This window comes from Cydia pomonella, chromosome 2 (genome assembly GCF_033807575.1).
Source record: "Cydia pomonella isolate Wapato2018A chromosome 2, ilCydPomo1, whole genome shotgun sequence".
Classification (NCBI taxonomy): domain Eukaryota; kingdom Metazoa; phylum Arthropoda; class Insecta; order Lepidoptera; family Tortricidae; genus Cydia; species Cydia pomonella.
In genome coordinates this window covers 35,194,436-35,217,927 of record NC_084704.1, presented here as the reverse complement: position 1 = coordinate 35,217,927, position 23,492 = coordinate 35,194,436, and the positions used below count along the sequence as shown (strand labels likewise).

The window sequence follows — 23,492 nt, the reverse complement described above, 5'->3', positions numbered from 1 at the left end:
ACCTCACCTCAAGTAGCCTCCACATCTACGTCCGGGCCTGGATCCCACATGGAATCATTAGCCAACGAAGTAGCCGAACTCAAAAAACAAATGCAAACAATGCACATGAAGCTGGACCGCAACAACCGCTACCCACGCTGCTCGCAATCTTATCAGCCATCTCGTAGCCAGTCAGGGCAACGATCTAACTCAAGCTACCGCAAGTTCCCAGTTTGCTGGGTTCACGCTAAATACGGGAAAAGGGCTACCAAATGCATTAAACCGTGTGATTTCGGGTCGGAAAACTTATCGGGCAATCAGTAGTGGCGGCCAATGATTGCCCCAAAGCTTCTAGCCGCTTGTTTGTAACAGATCGTAAATTGAAGACACGGTTCCTCATTGATACCGGCAGTGACCTCTGTGTCTTCCCGCATTCTGCACTCAAACAACGCCGGCCAAAGACCGATTTTCAACTGACCGCAGCTAATGAATCGATAATAAATACGTACGGTTACGTCCACCTTACTCTGGACTTGGGCCTTCGCCGCGATTACTCTTGGCGATTTGTCGTTGCCGACGTGACTAAAGCCATCATCGGAGCCGACTTCTTAGGTCATTATAACCTCTTAGTCGACATCCGACTTCAGCGTTTAGTCGACAACACAACTTCATTGCATGTCGCGGGGTTTCTACCGAGTTCATCTAAAAATATTTCCTCGATTAAGGTAGTAGGCGGTGACAGCAAGTACCACGACATATTGAATGAATTCCCAGAGATAACACGACCATCAGGCGTACAGCGAGAGCTAAAACACAATACAGTGCATTTTATCAAAACCACTCCCGGGGCTCCAGTCTCCTCCTCCCCACGTAGACTAGCACCCGATAAGCTGCAGATAGCAAAGAAAGAGTTTGAAGCCATGTTAAAGGATGGCACTGCACGGCCATCACAAAGTCCATGGTCATCTCCTCTTCACCTCGCGCCCAAGAAGGAAAACGGTTGGAGACCTTGCGGAGATTACCGGATGCTGAACGCAAGAACCATACCGGATCGGTACCCTATACGCCACATACATGACTTCGCGCATAACATTACCGGATGCAAGATATTCTCGAAGTTAGACCTCGTGAAGGCATATAACCAGATACCGGTCAGCCCCGAAGACATACCGAAAACCGCCATCACCACACCGTTCGGACTATTTGAATTCCCGTATATGACGTTCGGATTACGAAACGCAGGGCAAACTTTTCAGAGATTTGTAGACGAAATCACGCGAGGATTAGACAATTGTTACGCCTACCTCGATGATTTTCTCATTTTCTCAAGAAACAGCGAAGAGCATGAGACCCATCTTCGCCAGATCTTTAGGAGACTGTCCGAGTACGGCATGCTAATAAATACATCGAAATGTATCTTCGGCGTGTCAGAGATAAACTTCTTGGGCTATTCTATAACTGCTAGAGGAACCAAACCCCTGAACGACAAGGTCGAGGCCATTTCCAGCTTCCCAGTACCTAAGAACGTCAAGGGGCTAAGAAGATTTTTAGGAATGTTGAACTTTTATAGACGCTTCATTCCTAGGGCAGCTCAAGTTCAAGCACCACTTAACTCCCTCTTGGTTGGCCCTGTAAAAGGCTCACACCCTGTTGACATTACGGGCAGAGCACTAAAAGCTTTTAATGACTGCAAACAGAGTCTTTGCCAGGCTGCATTACTGGCTCACCCTGACTGCCACGCAAGGCTCGGATTGGCATGTGACGCATCAGATACAGCAATCGGGGCGGTCTTACAACAATTCAAGGACAGTTCTTGGCAACCACTAGCATTCTTCTCAAGGAAGCTCAGCCCAGCTCAACAAAAATATTCACCATACGATAGAGAGTTGCTAGCGATTTATGAAGCCGTAAAATATTTTAGACACATGGTCGAAGCACGTAATTTCACCATTTATACCGACCACAAGCCTCTAACATTCGCGTTTCACAATCGCAAGGAGAAATGCCCACCTCGCCAATACCGCCATCTTGACTATATATCGCAATTCACAACGGATATTCGACATATAGCTGGTACAGATAACGTCGTAGCTGATACCTTATCCCGTATCGAAGAAATTTCATCGCCTGTGAACCTTGAGCATTTGGCCAAAAGTCAGGCCGAAGACCCGGAACTGGCCCAACTCTTGCAACAAACCACGTCATTACGACTTATAAAAACCAAGGTTCCTGGAACACACGCTGAACTTTATTGCGATATCAGTGTGAAAAACCCGAGGCCATACGTTCCGAAGATCTTTAGACGACAGATTTTTAACAGCCTTCACAGTCTGAGCCACCCAGGGGCTAATGCTTCAGTAAAGTTAGTAACAGAACGCTTCGTATGGCCTGAAATGAGGAAGGATTGCCGAGAATGGTCACGGTGCTGCCTGCCCTGTCAGCGGTCCAAGATATCGCGACACGTCTCTGCACCTATAGGAACATTCCAACTGCCTCGCGCAAGATTCAGACACATCCACATAGACCTCGTAGGACCACTACCACCTTCAGAAGGATTTCGATACTGCCTTACTGCGGTAGATAGGTTCACGAGGTGGCCCGAGGCAGTACCGATAACAGATGCAACTGCAGAGACCGTAGCCAAGGCCTTACTTTCCACATGGATCTCGAGGTTCGGCTGTCCTGAAGAAATAGTCACAGACCGTGGCCGCCAATTCGAGTCGTCTTTGTTTAAGCATCTTGCCCAAATATCCGGATTTCAACACAAGACAACCACTGCATATCATCCGGCGTGCAACGGTATCGTGGAGAGATTCCATAGACAACTTAAGGCAGCAATCTCTTGTCACTCGGCAGAAAAATGGACGGAGTCGTTACCGATAGTTCTTCTGGGTGTCCGAAGCGCATACAAGGAAGATCTACAGGCATCGTCAGCCGAAATAGTATACGGCGAAACCTTACGATTGCCAGGCGAATTCTTTGAGCCACATATGTCAGGATCTACAGATATTACTGATTACATGGCTCGTCTTCGCCAGTCAACTAAAAGACTTCGACCACTGCCAGCCTCACGCCATGACAATAAGTCAATATTTGTTTTTAAGGACTTAGCCACATGTAGCCACGTTTTCCTGAGGGAAGACGCATTGCGCGCCGCACTACAACCTGCATACACTGGACCGCATCAAGTACTAGAGAGAGATGCCAAGGTTTTCAAACTGATGATTAAAGGAAAACAGGTTTCCGTATCAATAGATCGGTTAAAACCGGCCTACATAATGGATAGCAACAATAATTCCGAAGAAACTAGAGCAAGTATGACCAAGGATCCAGTTGTAACCAGAACAAGGTCAGGTCGTGAAGTACGCCGGCCATGCTATTATCGCCCGTAGCGACGGTCTCAGGAGGGGAGTGATGTGGGGGCCATGTTATTATTTGTGTAGTTTTTATTTTATATCTATAGTCTGTTTCATATCTAGTATTAATTGACGGACGAGATCCGTACATAGTAGTTACGTATAGTGGAGACAGAGCGCCGGACGTCATCCTTTGTTCTAGTTCCCAACCGGTTGCGCGAGCGCTGTCCGCCGCAACGCGCCTGCGCCTCTAGCGCGGCGCGGCCAGTCGATCTAACCGCTCGATACTGAACGCACGTCGCTTTGCGCTCCGAAACCTTTACGTGATCCTATCTTGCTTTGCTTGTTTTGTGTTCCTTCCACCTTCTGTGCTTGTGTGCTGACTTTCTTCTGTGCTTGTGCTAATAAACTGCTGTGTCGTGAATTGTAGACTTTGATTTTAAGCGCCAAGGACAGTTCCTGCTAATTACCACAAAGAAGTGCCACACGTGGGCTGTTTAACGTCAGCTATTTTTACTACAGACTAAAGATTGTTTGGGTGTTCGGATTGTTACTGCTACTGACAGATATGCTTTCAATGATTTGACGAAGCGATTTCACTCTCTGTTGTAAAACTATAGGTGCATTCTCTAGATGTAATCTGAAGCATAAAAAATCTAAATTTAAATAAATAATTAATTCATTAATATTATTGGGACAAATCTTTCATCCTTCTCTTATTAAAGCCTTCATCTTCGCTATTGACATACCCTAACATATACTCGTCATAGCCGGGTAAGTCAAGTATATTCAAGGCCGCTATCCATTGTCTACCTAAAAGAAGCGTTATACCGTCTTTGATAACATATAAATTTAAATATGACTTCCGATCTCGGTAATTAACTAATGGTTGATTACTCCTAGCGGTTTAACGAGTTCACCAGTATAATATCTTAACACTACATTACTTTTATTTAATTCTAAATCAGCAAACTCACGCTGATACAATTCCAAACTTATACAACTTACTGCACAGCCTGTGTCTAATTCCATACTTAAAGATTTATTGTGCACATTAATTGGAATCATTATTGGTTTACAGTCAGACACTGATAAATGATTCATGCTAACTACAATTACCTCGTCGCTGTCGTCAGTGTCCATGTCTGTCATCGCTTCCACCCTATGATGCCCCGTCACGTTAGGGCAAACACGTCGCAGGTGCCCCTCGCGATTACACACTCTGCACACATATCGCGCGAATTTGCACTGCGCCGGCGCTTCCGGGTGGGAGCCCCCACAAACTGAGCATTGTCGCTGCCCGCGCTGTCCTGCCGCTGCAGGCTGCCTCGCGGCCGCGCCCGTACGCTGCCCGTTCGTTTGCTGCCCTCGTGTCGAGAAATGCGCGCGCTGCCCAAACTGCCTGTTTACTCCTGATTGCCCGCTGCTAGCCTGCGCCCTATCGCCTGTCGCGACGCTTGCGTTACGCTGCCATGCTCCCGCCATGGCTTGACAATCGGCCACCTTGACCTCAGCCTGCTTTTTGCACGATCCCTCAACCACGGCCGCATCCTTTTCAGCCGCTGCTAAACTGACTGCCAAGCTGTACGCTTTGGCAAAATCTAAGTTTTCTTCTGCGAATAACCGCTGTCGTATCATTTCACTACTTAACCCGCATACCAGCTGATCCCTGAGGCTCTCTTCCAACCAAAGTCCAAACTCACATGTCTTCGACATCCTTTTCAAAATAGCTACATACTCCGCTATACTTTCGTTGGTAGCCTGCTTCCTATGGCGGAATTTATATCGCTCGGCTAATGCACTCGGTTTCGGTTGTAAGTGCCGTTCCATAATGGCGGTTAAGTCCTTAAATGTTTTTTCACTGGGTTTCGTTGGGGTACACAAACTCACTAATAGTTCATAACTTTCGGCTCCCATAACTGTTATTAGTGTGGGAACCTTTAAATCGTCCACAATTTTATTAACCAAAAAGTATTGTTCGAGCCGCTCAATGTATAACCTCCAATCGTCCGTATGGATTTTAAATTCACTTATCTTGCCGACCGACATCGTATTTGCACTTTCTTTTGTTTGCTATTATTACAACTATACGTAGCACGCACGGATTTTTGGTATTCGTCGTCGCCAGTAAAATATTTTGGGGAAATACTGGAATGCTGGTAATGAAACACGCTTTCCATAACAAGGTATATTCGCAACTGTCATCTACCAACATACATGACACAACTGACATAGTCCCACAATAAGCTTATTAAAGCTTGTAGTGTGGGTACTAAACGACGACACATATAATGTATAGAAATAGATAAAAATATAAATAAATAGATAACATCCATACCATAAGTCACGAACAAATCTTTGTGATTAACACAAATAAATGCCCTTACGGCGATTCGAACCAGGGACCTTCTGCTTCAAAGGCTCTTGCTTCACTACCGTCTAGGCTATGATGCGATTCAATCAACTATTTAAAATGTCAAATATTTTATTCGTGATTAACTTAAAACTAAAATTACATACCAAAGTATCACTACAAACTATAAGATCACCATAGTAACTATGTTAAAGAATACTTAAAACTTATAACAGAAAGCCTTAAAATACAGGTTACTTCGCAAAAGTGCTGCTTCTCAAAAATAATTCTACGCCAATCGCCATAACATTCAAGAAGAAATAGAAAACATCACACACGCAGCACAACTCCGCAAATGAAAAAACCCGACCGCATTCAAATTTCCGTTCCAATAAATAATTTGACCGACCCAATTGCACGATAAATATGTCGGCCATCGCATGCTCAAGGAGCCTCTGAGCCCAGATATATTGAATTATTAATACATAGACACGTAGACGGTATGAATGTACACATTTTAGCACTTATGGCCGGTTAATAAATGATAAGGAATGTCCATGAGGCTGATGGGGGCGTGGCACGAACCATCTCGGGCTGAGTTATGTGGCGCCCTCACGGAAGGTTCGCTGGTACATTTTTAAGATGCGTGGGGATGTGCAGTGTTTATCGTGTTAATTTCGCAATTTGCGTCTGTCAGTTTAGTTTTGCATGTAATTTATTTGGAGCTTGGCTTTAATGGATTTAACGGTCTCCTAGTATAGTCCGTATTTTAAGACTGTTAAATAAATGTAAATAAATGTAAAAATGAATTTAGTGTGTGTGTTTTACATTTTCGGGTACTTGAAACATTTTTCGGTTAACCAACCAAATAGAAAACTGTCTCGATCTGTTCCTCATCATTCTGGTTTCTAACCTATTTCATTTAATCGTGTAATGGCTAAATATTCGATTTTGTTTTAGGTTCTTTTCTAGGGCGAAGTAATAGCAAATATTACAAAAAAAAATGTACTCTGTTGATTAATCAAATCATTCGTTGTTACGTCAAGTAAGATATATATCGTAGTAAATCTTCTGTTCGTTTTGGCACATCGAGTTAAGTTAATTGATTTAAAGAATTTTCTAGCCCGATAAAATACCTAATTGTAGTTTGTTTACATTCTTTTCAATATCTAAAGATACATACTATACTTGGTAGTGACTATGCCTATTATGAAGACGACTCCAGGATACCAACCCGCCGCTCTACCAACTAAACTACCGAGACTTATCCGTTGACTGCGAATATTTCCATCATACCCTGAAGGGAATGGATGAGGGGCTGAAGGATGTGAGGGTATGGTTGATATGTGCTTTAGGGGGTCGGCGGGCTAGATACCTAATGTTATCTATTCTATAGCTCAGTAACTACAAACACATATAAACAAAGTTTGATCGCGGCACGTTTACTGCCGACAGCAGTGGTTGCGATTCGACGTTATAATTTCGAATTATGACCAATTTGAAGATAACTGCCGCATTAAACTCAGATGTTTAGCTAAACAATAATCCGACGGTAAGTGAATTTTGCGAGATAAATCAAACGAGCTGATATTAAAATGCTTTTATAGACGATAAAGTGTGGAATTATTATTTCCATGTTAATGGCGTCGATAAATCTTGGACTATTATGGGTTTAGAGCGCACAATGTTCGAAGGGAGGACGTCGGGAAATAATAATATACTATATAGTATCGGGTATCTCAGTGTTGACTGCAAAGCCTTGCATTAAGTCAGTGAGGCTCCCTTTGATTAACAGTTGCTTGGCTTTGGTATCAAGCGTTTTGTTTTTCTCGTCTAAATTATATCGGGTACCTATTGGGACGATTTTAATCTTGTTGTTAATTTTATTTCGTCGGCTTTCGAATAAAAAATGGTGTATAGATAAAGTTGCCTATTCTCATAATATAAGAGCAAATTCACCGTATGTCTTCAACACTCTTCCTCTTCTTCGTTTTTTTTCGAGATGAGTCGTGATTTTCCACCCAAGGAGTTTTTAAAACCAGACAAATTTGAATAAAAAACTGGCGAAAAAACTCCGTCAACAAAATAAAAATCGAACGTAATTATCTTTTAAGTTACGTACGCTACTTAGTTTTACGAAGGTACATATACATTACAAAAATTTAATTTGGACAGATGCAATTTTTCCTATACCTAAGGCAAGGCGGTCTCATGGTTGAATCAAGTGTCATCCTCGACCTTTTTCCAATTAACATTAATAATATAAACATAATCTAAAAAACCAAAATTGTTATCTACACAGTCTATTCCCAAACCGCTATAACAATTTTCATATCACCACTTCAAGCAGAATGTTACGTCATAATTATTTCAGACTCCATTACAAAATGAATTTATACTTAGGACATACTGAAAGTTTCTGGAATCTTAAAAAGTTTAAAAAATCTCTCAATAATCCCTGACATATAATTTTCAAACAGCATTCCTGAAATACAAATCATCATCGAAAAAATTGTATCTAAAAATAGAGAATAAGTTATATTTACAACAAATAACATTTTCATTGCGTGATGTCTCAATGGCTCATTCCAGAAACTTTCAGTATTACCAACGTATACAAGTCATATTTTCCATTAAAAAAACTTCATTGCTACACCTATTCGATTAACGTTTTTTTAAAGGAATAACGCAGTAAAGTGGACACTTGGATCATTAATTCAGGGGTCGCATAATAAATTCACGATCTGCTCGGCCGGCGTCCTGGCCACTAATAATAAATGATGGCAGATGACCTTTATCAAACGGTTTGACATTTTACCGCCTTCGAACATATTTATATCGGAGACGTTTCAATTTCTATTGCACAAGTATTATGAGGTCAATAGTTTCGTAGCGGTGACGTTGAATTTTTAAAATGATAATCGGAAAATAACGCTTTCTTTTCATTTCTTGAGGTGCCAAGCAAATTTTACGGGTTAGTCAGTCGCATATTCATAGTGCGCGACATGTTTCGGAGAGCCTAGATGTGTGCGTCAATTTCAATTATCAAACATTAACCATTTATTCAGCAAATAAGCCCTAGAGGCATTACATGTAATTTTTTTACAAACATAAAAAATAACAAAATACAATTACAAATATGGAATCAATGAAACATTAGATATTTTATTAGAGATGTATACAGTCTCTAAATGGCGAATTACACAAAAAAAACTATGATAAAAAATACAAACAAAAAATACTAACAATTTTTAGAGATGTAAAAGTCTCAGAGTGTCAGAGATAAAATATAATAAAAAAAGATCATAAAATTATTCTTAGAGATGTAAAAGGTCTCCAAGACTTGAATTTATATAAAATAAGAAATAATTAAGCTAAAGAATAAATACCTAATTAAAGACAAGAGATTAAATCAGACAAAAACCGAAGAACCGAGTTACATATTTTAAAACATAAAGTCCGTGTAAGCTTCAACAGTCAATCTAAAGTTAAATTTCTGGCATTGAAAGCTGGTAATACTTTGATTAGGGCAAATGTTATATCAGCAAATAACAATACAAAAATGTTAATCTAGTGTGGTACGGACACGTCTGAAAATATCGAGACGGACAAAGTGCCAAAAATATGTATACACTATACCCCAATATATGGGCCATAAGGTCGTGCATACATATTTTTGGCACTTCGATCGTGTCGATGTTTTCAGACAGGACTGTACTCTCGTTTGATTATTAACGAATCTTAAGACATTTTAGCTTTAAAACGCTAGCGCAATTTATAGCTTTTTTTTACGTTATCGGCATTAACGTTTTTATGGCCTGAACGTAGGTCGAGATTCCTCAAGGGCGCAAGGTCGCCAGTTTTAGGAGATGCAAGTCTTAACGGAGTTTCTACTACGCTGCAAATTTATGATTAGAACCTATGATGGACCGTTGCAGTTAGCCGCGAGACGCTCTGTCATTGGAGCATACTGACATGATGTTACTTAAAAATAACCAGTACAGCTTCTAGTTGCACTTTTATTATCTACCTTGTCATACATACGTCACTAGATAAGTTTTGTAATAGACAAATGTGAAACAAAAAGATGGTCTATCACATACACTTTTTAAAACTATATTTTCATAGACAATGATTGGCTGGAAATCATTTACTTGCTTTTTAAATTTACTTATTAAAAAATCTTAACTTTTGTATTAAATGAAAATGTTGTATAAATTATGATTCTAAATCGCCCAAAAAAGTTTAAATAAATTTTTTAATAAGCAAATTTAAAAATAAAGTAAATATTTTCCGCCCAAACATCGTCTATGGAAATATAGTTTAAAAAAATATATGTGATAGGCCGCGTCATTGTTTCATATTTGTCTATTGCAAAACTTATCTAGTGACCTACGTATTTCACTCTACATACTTTGTAGTACATATTTGACAGCTTGGGTACGGTGACAGATGTCACCTAAAAACAATTTTGTGAGTTTTGGATTTTAAGGTTATATATTGTATGGAGATAACATCTGGCATCGTAACCAAGCTGTTTGAAAAATAATATAACAAGTGACTACGTTGACAGACGATAAAGCTTGACCTTCTTAGACCCGCAGACATTTTTAAAGCCAAAAAGTTTAAAAAACGAACGCCCATTATTAGTCCGTTACAGGAAAGAAATGTTATTTTTTGGGATGCGAAGCACAAAAGGCTAGCCTCTGGCTTCGAGGAACAAAACTAATTATCTTTTTCAGAAAGAAAAATTAAAAGCCTCAACAGTAAATGAAGGAGGAGCTAAAGATATAATTACTTAATAATGAAATAGCCGACTAAAATAATTGTGGAGTATGAAAGGGAAACACGTGATGCGATGAAAATGTGAGGTTTTCCTTCGGCTCTTCTACCTAGTATTCAAGGTCCCGCGTGCATTTATTTCAGTAAATATCAGGATATTAATTTATGTTTAGACAAGTAAGAGAGGCCTAGAGGGAAGTCTAAAGTTTCACAGCAAATAAAGGAAAGTACACACTCACGCACGCACGCACGCACGCACGCACGCACGCACGCACACACACACACACACACACACACACACACACACACACACACACACACACACACACACACACACACACACACACACACACACACACACACACGCACACGCACACACACGCTTGTGCTATAATACAACTTCATTTTTCTTAGCATGTTACTTACCTAGTTCATAAGTCTTATCTGTTTTTAATTGCTACTTAAATTAATTATATGTATTACCTTTAGAATAAGTACTTACTGTTGCTACTAGCCGCTAATGCTTACAATATGTTAATCTTATTATTTCCTCTACGAGACAGGCTATGCCTAGTGTGGAGGTCAGTATAACATGTAACACTGTTCAAACTTATATTTGTCAAATAAACAATTTGTATTTATTTGTTTTATTTCAGAAATGCATATATTCGATCCCCATACAAAATTTTAAGAAGCTTCCGAAATGTTTCTATGTGGAAATTTCGCAATTTTAGAAACTTTCGAAAGGCACGTCAGTATTATTTATACCAGAAATAAATTCTGGTGTAAATGTAGAGATAGAGAATACTTAACACTGTGTACGTATAGCAAAGGAACAAAGAAGATTTAACTCAAAGTTCCAAGCTATGGTACAAAAAACGCACAGCTAAAATACCTTACCAAATCTCTTCGAACAAATCCCCAATACACAAGTAACTAATTATAATAGTAGCAAAAATAAGTAGGTACAAATGGTTTAAAATAGACGATAAGGATTCCATTAAACACCCACACAACATTAAACAGTATTAAAGACTCCCAAAGGTCACCAATAGCGCGGAGACAATACCACCGTGTCACAAATAAAGTAATTAAGCCCACGGACAAAGATACGGATCCCATCGACGTCATCAAACAATCAATGGGCCGGCTTAATCGAACAGGGTTCCATCCGCCCATTATTACTAGTTGCTTGCGGCTCTCTCGAATTAACTTTGCCATTAAGGGCACCCGGTGATACCGAGATTCATTATTAAATTTAATGGCTGGCGTTGAGATTGCGTGTGTAGTAGATAGCTTGTGTTTAAACGGTTGTGGGATGACATGTGTATTGAGTTTACATTGGAATCGTTTATTGTACTATCTTATTACGGCGGCTTATTCAATTTCAATTTTCAATGTATTTATTTCAGACTTTGGGTCCATAAATTTACAAGATTAATAATTAGGAAAAATAACTAACGGAACTTCCTTCATCTGGAAATTGAAGTGGGTTGAAAACTTTTCACTACAGATGAGGGGTCTTTTGACAGTTAAAATTATTCCAAACACGGCGAGAGATAATAGGGATGCATGGCATGTGACGAGAAAGATATTACGAATGAATTTGGAGAAAAGTAACGGGAGAGGAAAACCGAGGAAAAGGTGGATGGACTGTGTTTGAGATGATAGGAAACAAACGCAAGTGAATGATGAGATGACGGGCGAGAGAGAGGTAAGGAAGAAAAAGACATGCTGCGCTGACCCAAAATGAATGGGATGAGAGCAAGCGAATTATCCGATATTAAAATATATTACTACTACTTCTTCACTGGCTTACTGACCCAAACAGGATCTTGGCCTCTGATACAAGTGAGCTCCACTCTGCCCTATTCTGCGCGACTTCACGCCTGTTGGGTGTTCCGAGGGTGGACAGGTATTTTAGAACTTCGTCACTCCAGCGATATCTGTAACGCCCAGGCGGACGGACGTTTTCCACCCGGGTGCCCCACATACGCTCTTCTCATAGCGCGATCCTCTTCCATCCTCTCCTTGTGACCGAGCCAGCGGAGTCGTGTGAGTCGTCTCGCCAATAATATTGGGCATCGCAACCAGCTTCTCTAGCTCCCTATTCTTCCTTGCCTCCAAGTTCCAAGTTCACTCTGATAGGCCCCAGAAGCTTCCGCCAGATTTTCGTCTTCGCCACTAAGAGCTTGCTCTCTTCTTCTGAGTCAAGCTTCACACCCGTACATCAAAATTGGCTTAGTAACAGTCTTGTAGACTCGAATCTTGGTCGCTCTACTGATCAGCATGGAATTTGGATACTAAAACTCGATGGAACGATGCCGAGCCTCTTAGAGCGTTTTTCGATCCCTTCCTCCCTGCGGTATTTTTAAATATAAAACTTAAAAATAATTTTCCAATATTTAAAAATGTATGAATCAAGTCAGATAAATATAACGCAGAAGTTATGAAGTTAATAAATATAACGCATATATTCCACGGCCAATATTCCACTCATAGTCCGGTGCTGTATTAAATTTACTATTTTATTAAACTATATTTCTTACAAACTATCTGCATCTAGAACTCTTGCTACAAAACCCAGCTCGATTATTCGCGTCCTTAACTCTTAAAAGCTTTCTTGTCTCAAATCGAGCCTGTACCGTGATTCAATCCACCTAGCTTACTCCGCGTCCCTGGAGACGCTACCTTTTTGAGCACAGAACTATGACGGTTTAAATTGAAACGGGACACCGGGGTAAAGAGAGTAAATGGGGAAAGTTGTGAGTTACGGAGTATTTGAATAACTTTGGACGTAAAGATAGTGATAACGATCAGATGAGTGTAATTATGGACGTGTTTAAATAGAAATATTTTAGTTGTGTTGCTTGTTGTGCGCTAAAATTTTCAAAGTTCAAACTGTCTAATTGACAAAATTTTACCTTGGCATGTACTTATACATTTACCCATGCTTTCCTCCACTGAATGTTTATTTTATTTTAATATTTATATTATATAATGTTTACCTTGGTATTAGCTATTGCTTTTATAAATGTTTCTATGCATTTTTCATTTCCTTATAAGATGTCACTGTAAATCTTGTATTGACTTATGTTAGAGACCTTGAGGCCGACGTAAGGACTAAAAATTTAAATTTTGAAAATTTATTACTAACATTATATGCTATTTATAATGTTTTGTAAGTATGGTTAAATCTAAACATTACCTCACTATCACACATATTTACGCTAAAAACGAGGACGTAACAATTACATACATGCAATTAATGTTTGAAAATTTTATCATATCAGTAATGTTATGTAAATGTTTTACATATCACTCGCTTCCGCAGCAATTCACACTTAATCGAAGAGGGATACGCGATCAGATTTAAGAGGATCAATTAAGTATTCAATTGAACACTTCCCACTAGAGATATTCGATGAAATTAACTCCAAAATCTCGTATCAAAGCGTCGCGACTCATTGGAATTTAAACTGTAACACAAGCACGTAAGGTCTTGAATGTAAGTTCATGATTGAGCTGCGTTAATATAGTGTTACATGAAGTGAAGCAGGCAGCCATTGATATCTATCTAAGTACAGATGACTTACAGCTTAATAGCAGAACTTTACATAACTAGTGAAGGCTTCATCGTTAACGTACGATAGTTATTAATTTCTAAATTAGGTTTTTATTTTTAGTTTGTTATATTTTATCAGTATACAATTCACAGCATTAAAATCTGTCTGTAAAGTTACATTTTGATTGCAATACAGAAGCATTGCTGATGTATCATTACTGCTGCAAAATGCTTTAGAAGCAGACAAAAACGGCAATGTCACTATCAATCTCATTAATAAAATGAGTGACGGATTGAACGTTCTAATCGTTACACTAATACAACATCGACAGTAACGTAATTTATCAAGGAAATCGACAGTGACACCTGACGTGACATATACACCAGCAGCTCAGTCGCAATTCGTAAACAAAGGCCTCATTCCATGGTTTTATTACACCGTCAAAATGTTAACTCCATGAAATGTCCTTTTTGTTAACCAAAAACAAAATATGAAAATGATCCGAGACGCCAGGGAATGCTAATTCTCCCTCAAAAGTCCCAACGCCAATCTGTCCGGCCACAAGTAAACAGTGCTATTTACCCACCGGCCTACAACCGCCGGTCAACAAAGACAGACAAATACCGTGACGAATGGCTTGGTCTGAGTTACTTACGCAAGGGCTGTGAAGGAACCGATGGACTGCGTGTAGATATGTTTTTAGTTTGGTTTGTAAATACTAAAGCGAAATTATAATCAACAATCAGTAGTTCAAGAGACAAGGTTTTTGTTATTGTTGTAAAGGTTGTGTGTCGACTATGTTTTATTTACATCACGGCAATGAGTAGTAGTTTAACTATGAAATTGATCACAATGATGTTCAAATTTCAAAATATTTTCGAGTATCAACGAACCTGCCCGTGCATACATACACATGGATGAATGAATACAGTACCCCTAGTGTAAATATTTTCGACAGCGAAACGTGACGTACGCGTTAGCGTTAAGTGTCATTTTGTATGAGATTTTTGACTTTCCAAAACGTCCCGCTTGGCGACCCATTGGATAAAACCCATACAAAATGAGACTTAACGCAAACGCGTACGTCACGTTTCGCTATCGACTAAATTTACACTAGGGGTACGGATTCACTCAAGTTACTGATAACTTTATTGTTACTTACTGATAACTTTGTTTTCCGCTTACTGCTCCAACACTAGCTACTTTAGATTAAAACATATTATTATTAAGGTAGGGCACTCAAGGTCTATTAACACATTGCTTATTATTACATTATTTTTTGTATAGGACTGTTTGTTGCCTAAATATAAAATAAAAAAGATAAGGTAACTTGCAGTCCCTGTCGTAGTAACTATAACTGAAGTGCAAGACATTTTAGTGGAGCGGCGCAAACATGCCGTCCTCGGCGAGGGCTACATATTTGCGCCGTTTGGAGTCGAAACACGGGACCGCGGGGGCCCAGTGCGAAACCCTATTCAAAGAAATTTCCGAGCGCCTTGTCTTTGGTGACCAGAAGACTGACAGCTACTTTCGGCCAGAGACAACGTCTGGCCAACCAAAGAGGTAACGCTGCCAGTCTTCTGGGCACCATAACATATGATAGCGACCTGGGGGCATTTTTTATTTATAATTTTATTTTAAGTTTTACAATTAATGTAGTTTAGTTTTATTGATAAGTTCAATTATTTAATTTTAAATTTTACTGTATATTGTCATTTTATGTCCCCTCTGACAGTTGACATCTGTCAAATATTGTATAGATGTCGACCTATGAAATTCCACCTTATTCTGTGCGTTCTTGTTGCTTGTATTTCTCCCACCACACTTAACTATTCCTATGCCTCAATAATTTATTCCTTTCAATCATATCTCTTGACTAATGCCTCTATTTCGCTGAAGATTACCAAACACTACAAACTTGGACAACAATAGCAACAGTTTAAACAGTAAACCGTAGATTAATACAGCGCTTTGTCTCCAAGATTTTAATTGATTACAATCTAAACTTCTCTGGCCACTTTAAGCTGTTTACTTTCACGCAACTCAGACAGTTAAATTAATTGAGGGTTTGAATGAGGAATTAGGCGAATTCAGTGAATCGTAAATAAAATGACTTTAAGAACAAATTAAATTAGTTTTTGAAAATATTTTCATTTGTGCAATGTCAGGGGCCGCTATAAGCTCTCATGAAACTGGATATCTTGAAAAGATTCGATTTATACCGCCGTGACCCAGATGGCCGAGGGGCTTAGGCACCTGCTACAATAGTAGAGTACACTGCCAGCGCTGGGCACTGGATGCCTTGGTCACTTTTTCTTCATAAAAAAGAATAATAATAAAATAATAATTCAGCCTATATACGTCCCACTGCTGGGCACAGGCCTCCTCTCATGAGAGGGCTCGGGCTATAATAGTCCCCACGCGAGCCCAATGCGGACTGGGACTTCACATACACCTTTGAATTTCTTCGCTGATGTATGCAGGTTTCCTCACGATGTTTTTTTTCACCGAAAAGCTAGTGGTAAATATCAAATGATATTTCGTACATAAGTTCCGAAAAACCTCCGGATTGGAAGTCGAATGTCATATCCACTCGACCACCACCGCTTAAATAAATAAATAAATAAATATTATAGGACATTATTACACAAATTGACTAAGTCCCACAGTAAGCTCAATAAGGCTTGTGTTGTGGGTACTTAGACAACGATATATATAATATATAAATACTTAAATACATAGAAAACACCCATGACTTAGGAACAAATATTCATGCTCATCACACAAATAAATGCCCTTACCAGGATTTGAACCCAGGACCATCAGCTTCATAGGCAGGGTCACTACCCACTAGGCTAGACCGGTCGTATATTACATTTATTTCTGTTTATGGAAAACGATGACGTAAATATTTGGATGCATTTTCTGAAGTGTCTCGGATCGAAATGGATATCTGTGTTGATAATAAAAATGCAGTAGAATACATGAAGGGTATATAAAAGTAGTAAGAACTTGAAAATATAACTTCATTTCAAATCAAAATGAAATTGGTATAATATCAGCATCAAACTGTGAATAAATATAGTAATAAATAAAGTACAAATATTAGTAAATATAATAAACGACAGTATAAATAAACTTTTTTATTTATTTATTAAAATCTAATACTAAATAAAAGTAAAATATATCAAAAAATTTAGGCCCCTTTAAAATTGTGCCGAGGATGCTGGCAGCGTTTGAGTTTAAAAATTTCTCCGAGGCTGTTTTGCGATATAGATCGTGTGATTCGCAGTGCGAGTGTAGCCGCACAATCGCTGCTAAGATTGGCTACGTCAGTCACCAGAAAGCAGTTGCTGTGACCGAAAACGGCTAGGAGACGATGATGACGAAGGCGTGTTAATTATATAAGCCTTATTTTATTTCAATATTCCTATAACCTGTTGTAATGTATGGATCAGAATGCTGGGCGACGAAAGTGACGGATGAAAGAAGAGTACACGCAGCGGTAATGAGAATGTTGAGATGGATGTGTGGAGTGACGAGAAAGGATCGAATTAAGAATGAGTATATAAGGGGAAATTTGAAAGTAGCACCGGTAGCGGAGAAGATAAGGAGTGGTAGGTTAGCGTGGTATGGGCATTTAATGAGGAGGGATGAATGCCATATAGGAAAAAGAATGTTAGGAATGAATGTTGATGGACGGAGAGCGGATGGTAGACCCAAAAAACGATGGATGGATTGTGTGAAAGAGGATATGAGAAAGAAAGGAGTGAGTGCTGAAGTGACGAAAGATAGAGGAGAATGGAAGAGAAGAACATGTTGTGCCGACCCCACATAACGTGGGATAAGGGCAGGAGGAAGAAGAAGACGATATATAATTCAATATGTTCCCATTAAAATGTTGTATACAAAACGCAACCTCCGCTTTCCGCATTAACATTAATATTTATGACAAAGTGACATTACGCTGAATATTTTCAGTCGACCCACCATTAAACAAAACCAAACAACAACAGAAACGCACCCATCCAATCACACCAAGCGTTTTAAAGCTATATTTCTGCCGGTGATTAACTGTCATCGTTTTCCGTGCAATTTTCATTAAGCCGTCATTAAGGAGTGAAACTTTTGGAGCATGCCTCTTATCCCGTCCCCTGTCCCGGCTGATTAATTTACGTGGCTACCTTCTGTGCTGCTTAATGAATGGAAGTGTCATTTATTAATGACGGGACAGTGAGATGATTTGTTATTGGTGTCGATGTTGTGGGTGAACTGCGATTTAGAGATTCTATGATACGTGTGATTACTGAAGTGCAAGTGGCGGAAAGTTTCCGAAAAGTTGAGAAAATTGACAAAATTTTATGAAAATTTCACATAGCCCATGGGAAAATTTCATTTTAAAATGGAATATATCAGATATTAGAAGTTTCCGAAATATATTAAAGTAGGAATTTCGCAATTTTGGAAATTTTCCGGCGGCACAATACACACACTTATGATTAAAGCGATAAACTCATAGGTACTTGCTTAATAAAGAATTGATTCTAAATGTTGAGATCGATTTCATTTATTTCAATCTATTACTGAAAAATGTTCGAATAAAACTTCCAACGATATTTTCCAAAGTGCATAAGCGTCATAGCACAATTTTTTTTAATATTAATCACAAAAAAAACTATATGCCAATAGCAAAATTCGAAGCCAATAGGACTGCAAAGCAAATGCTCTTCGCCAATTCTGATATTGGACGTCAAACTGTTGTTAACCTCTAGCGATTAACCTTCCTAATATTTAGAAGTAATGCAATGCTTATTACCTACGATGAAATTTAAATCATTATCAAAGCATCAGTTTCCTTTTTGTTTTATTTTGTTCAATTTTAAAACAAAATAAGTTCAATACTATTTACTATTATCATTGTTTGAAAATAGATTGTCATTTTTTTTATGGTGGGCCACTAGACAACGTAAGATACCTAATCTGACAATTTCACAAACTATGCTTTTAAAACCTTCCAACAATACTCACTCACAACGACATCGAGGCAGTTTTTAGTTGTAGCGGTTATCGTACTCTTATGCGATCATCTTCTTCTTCACTGGCTCAGTGACCCAAACAGGATCTTGGCCTCTGACACAAGAGAGCGCCACTCTGCCCTATCCTGCGCCACTTCACGCCAGTTGAGTATTCCGAGGGCGAACAGGTCTTTTAGGACTTCGTCACTCCAGCGGTATCTGGGACGCCCAGACGGACGTTTTCCACCCGGGTGCCCCACATACGCTCTTCTCACAGCACGATCCCCTCCCATCCTCTCTGACCGAGCCAGCGGAGTCGTGTGGCTTTGATCTCGCCAATTATATTGGGCATCGCAACCAGCTCCTCTAGCTCCCTATTCTTCCTACGCCTCCAAGTTCCATCTTCATCTCTGATAGGTCCAGAATTTTCCTCTCCGCCACTAAGAACTTGCGATCATAAAATTGACATAATTAACTATTAAAGAATTGTCTAAATGGATATCAGACGCCACCGACGATCGTAGAGCTGGCTTTCTCGCCCAAAGAATTACTGCTGCAATGTAGCGAAGAATTGCTTCCAGCATCTACGGCACGGGGGGATAGTTCTTAGTCATTTCAAGATAAGTTTTATTTATTTTTATATTTTGGTTCAAAGTTTTATAAGTTAGTAATATTTCTTATAAGATTTCACATTTCTGGTTAAAGACATTTATTTACTCAAAAGAAAATTACATTTCACTTAATGAGTAGGTAGTTTACAATATTAGACACAATCAATAGTTAGCACATTTATCACATGTATCGCACCGCACAAGCGTTTAAATAACTTTAAACAAGATGAATCTTCCAGTAAACTATTTAGAGCCACGTGCAGACTGCTCTGTCTTGTGTAAGCGAGACACCGGGCCCGTCACTCGCCACACTACAAGGCTATCCGTCACTGTTTGTGGCCATGGCTACAATACCTCGTCGGCATAATTTAATTACTTTTTTAACCTTTAAGTACTTGGTTTCCGTGTACGATTGTTTCGGGACATCTTATAACCAATATAAGTATAATTCTGCTGCATGTTTTCAATCGATTTTCATTATAAGAAAAGATTGCAATGTTGTGTATTTCATCAATGTAACAGCATGCAGTAGTGACCAACCGGGAAAAGTGACCAAATCTGACATTTGTTAGTTTTTGTAGTTGCCTCTCTCTCTCTCTCTCTCTCTCTCTCTCTCTCTCTCTCTCTCTCTCTCTCTCTCTCTCTTTTCATTTTAAAAAGTCTACTAAACAATTGTTTTCTTAAAAAACTGATACATAATAATTTAATAAATGTATGTAGACCACTTGGAAATTTACGTCTTCGACTAATAAAAGATGCATCTTAAAAATACTACTATTTGGCCACGCATGTATGTAATATTAGCGACCCGTCTCGGCTTCACATGGGTTACACAAAACCTTAACAAATTATACACCTAAACCTTCCTCAAGAATCACTATATTGATAGAAATGAAAACCGCATCGTCTGTTTATAAGTTTTTGAGTTTATCTCGAACATACAGACAGACGGACAGACATGGCGTGGGACTTTGTTTTATAAGATGTAGTGATACACAGATTACTAACAAATTAACATTATTATTGTACATCCAAACAATAACTAAACTGAATCATTTTCTCTTTCACTGTCAGTCTGATTCAAACTTTTAGATACGTCAAAAATTTCCTAAATATACGATGCATTATTAATTACCTACCGATGTTTTGAAGTCCCTGTATGCGTGACAGACAAGAAGATGCCTAACACCTTCCCTCTTTCGATCTGTTATTTACTATGTATTCTTATATTTTATTGATATGTGACTGTTGTTTCCTAAATAAATTAAAAATATATATATATTTTAAAATTTTGCGTTCATATCAGCAGGACTATTTCGCCATTAACAAGGTATTAGGAGCTTTAAATACGACTACAATTCTACGGTTAGTACAAGACAGTGTACGGTGATTTTATCAGCTCATGTAAAGCCATGGCTGAACTTTACATTATTATTCAAGATTAATTCTCCATTTACTGCACACTGCCACATTAGTTTGGTAGGGCACAGCACAGCGGATGTCATTCCAGATCTAGAGCAGAGCCCAACTGGGAAATACCTCCACCTTACAGAAAACCGCAGCCAAATCACTAGACCCTACTCATAGTGTTGTGTTCCTTCCGGTGAGTAAGGTTGCCAGAGCTCAACGAGGGGGGGGGGATTAGGGTCGGCAACGCGCATGTAGCTCCTCTGGAGTTGCAGGCGTACATAGGCTACGGAAACTGCTTACCATCAGGCGGGCCGTATGCTTGTTTGCCACCGACGTAGTATTAAAAAAAACCATATATCCTATCGTAGTTTTATGACATAATTATCTGAAAATTCGAATCGGGCCGTGAATACACCTTCCCACAAAATTAATGAAAATGATGTTGTAAATTTAATTTAGGCTTCAAACAATTAAAATGTTCATTCATAGTGGCCAATCTATTTGGAATCAATTCAATATGGGTTATCTAAATTAATACAATTCAATAAATTCACCTCAATATCAACTGAACTCTAATTGTTTGCACTACAAAACATGTAAACTGTGTCTGAAAATTAAATAAGAAACATTATGGTAATGTTTTTAAAGTTGAAATTGCCTTAACACGTATGATAAACTAGTTTATTTGATAGTGTAAATTAGTGTCACATGCAATTCAAACAGAATCAAATAATTTCATAATTGATTAGTTAGGGTAAACGCACCAGTAGTCAGCCTTATAACGCATTTTTAAAGTTTGTACTCTCGACGTTTCTACAGGATTAGTCGGATAAATAAACGCATGACATGGTTAGATCAAGTGTTTATTATAGTTTTGAAATAAAGTATGTCAAAAAATAACAATCCTCTTTATAATATCTATAATTAAGATTAAACAAAAAATGGCACTTTTCTCCAGTAGTCAGCCTCTAAAATCCAGTAAGCAGCCTTTGTGTACCCAGTACTCAGCCTTTATGAACTATTAATAACAATGAAATAAAAAAACACTATTATTTGTATTAAAGTTAACGATATTATAATATTTATCATTCCTAGGTAGGAAGCTAAAGTATAGGTAGGTCTAGGTACCTATACAATTCTCATGCCACGAAATTTGTAGGCCATAGGGTGCTTAAAATTATTCTTGCAAACTAATAAACTCTATATTTATCTTCTTATTTTTTATTAATGAATCTGTTTATTGAATATAATTCATTATTTTAAAAATCGGATTAAATGTTGGTGAAACCCGTGCAGGGGTCCGTTAGATATTGGAATATTTCTCAACAAAAATATGTATACACTTTTGAACCTTATTTAAATGAGTTAAAGTTCATAATATTTGGCAGCGACGTACCAAGGAAGATAATGGCTGAGTACTGGATCCGTGAAACCCAGTGGTCAGCCGCATTAAAACGTTATTTCAAATGCGGCTGACTACTGGGTTTTACTTTAAATTGACTGAGACATGCCTAACTAAATTTGAAAATGTAAATGTAACGGTCCTAACGGTCGCATTGGATCGAAAATAAAAAAAATAACTAATAACCCGAAAGTCAGCCGCGGAAGGCTGGGCACTGGATTTTTTGTAAAAAAGTGGTATCCAGTGGTCAACCTCCTCAATTTATAAGTTAAATATTGATATTTCTATTTAAATGTAACGCAATTTAATAGATAAACTATCCAATAAACCCATCATTAACAAAAAACAGTAATTTTTATATTAAAACATATTTTTTCTCACGCGTTAAAAGAACACCACGTGCAGTAAAAAATATGGCGGACATGACACTCCAGCTCTCGTCAACAAACATCACCTTTATGAACGAGTATATTTCCTCTCCCCGATACCTCACCGCACCTGCCGCGTTACGTATTAACGAATAAGGAATCAGAGCTCCTATTTGACTACACGCGATTTGTTTAATCGAATATACCAGATATTTATGACCAATAAACGACTTAAAAGGCTGACTACTGGTCCCTGGCTGGCCACTGGTGCTGTTACCCTATTTGTTGAGCTACGAAATTGGACGTTTAATTCGTATCACTTGGCTGTCTACGCCTATATTATAGTATTAGTTATCCTATTTCATTGATAATTCAATCCCATCCTCTTTCTTAGTGACGCAAGCGAATAAAATAGTATTTTACCTACTCCTCTACTGTTATCTGTCATTTATGCATTACTTACTTACTTACTCCGTTGGCTCAGCGACCCAAAATGAGACTTGGCCTCCGACACAAGACAGCGCCACTTTTCTCGGTCCTGTGCGACCTCTCGCCAATTGTCGACTCGAAGCTCGCGCAGATCCGCCTCCACCATGTCGCTCCAGCGATACCTAGGGCGTCCGATAGGACGTCCTCCTGCTAGGCGACCC

General features: G+C 38.8%; 2 protein-coding genes across 10 annotated transcripts in view; one reads left to right on the top strand and one right to left on the bottom strand.

The window, feature by feature from the left end:
• LOC133515575 (CUGBP Elav-like family member 4) overlaps positions 1 to 23,492 on the top strand; it is a 674,434-nt gene that overhangs the window by 378,111 nt on the left and 272,831 nt on the right. The gene's annotated exons all lie outside the window — the stretch shown is intronic.
• LOC133515486 (uncharacterized) lies at positions 4,066 to 5,561 on the bottom strand. Its single transcript, XM_061848032.1, has one exon. The coding sequence runs from the start codon at positions 5,382 to 5,384 to the stop codon at positions 4,218 to 4,220; it is 1,167 nt and encodes a 388-aa protein (XP_061704016.1). The 5' UTR covers positions 5,385 to 5,561; the 3' UTR covers positions 4,066 to 4,217.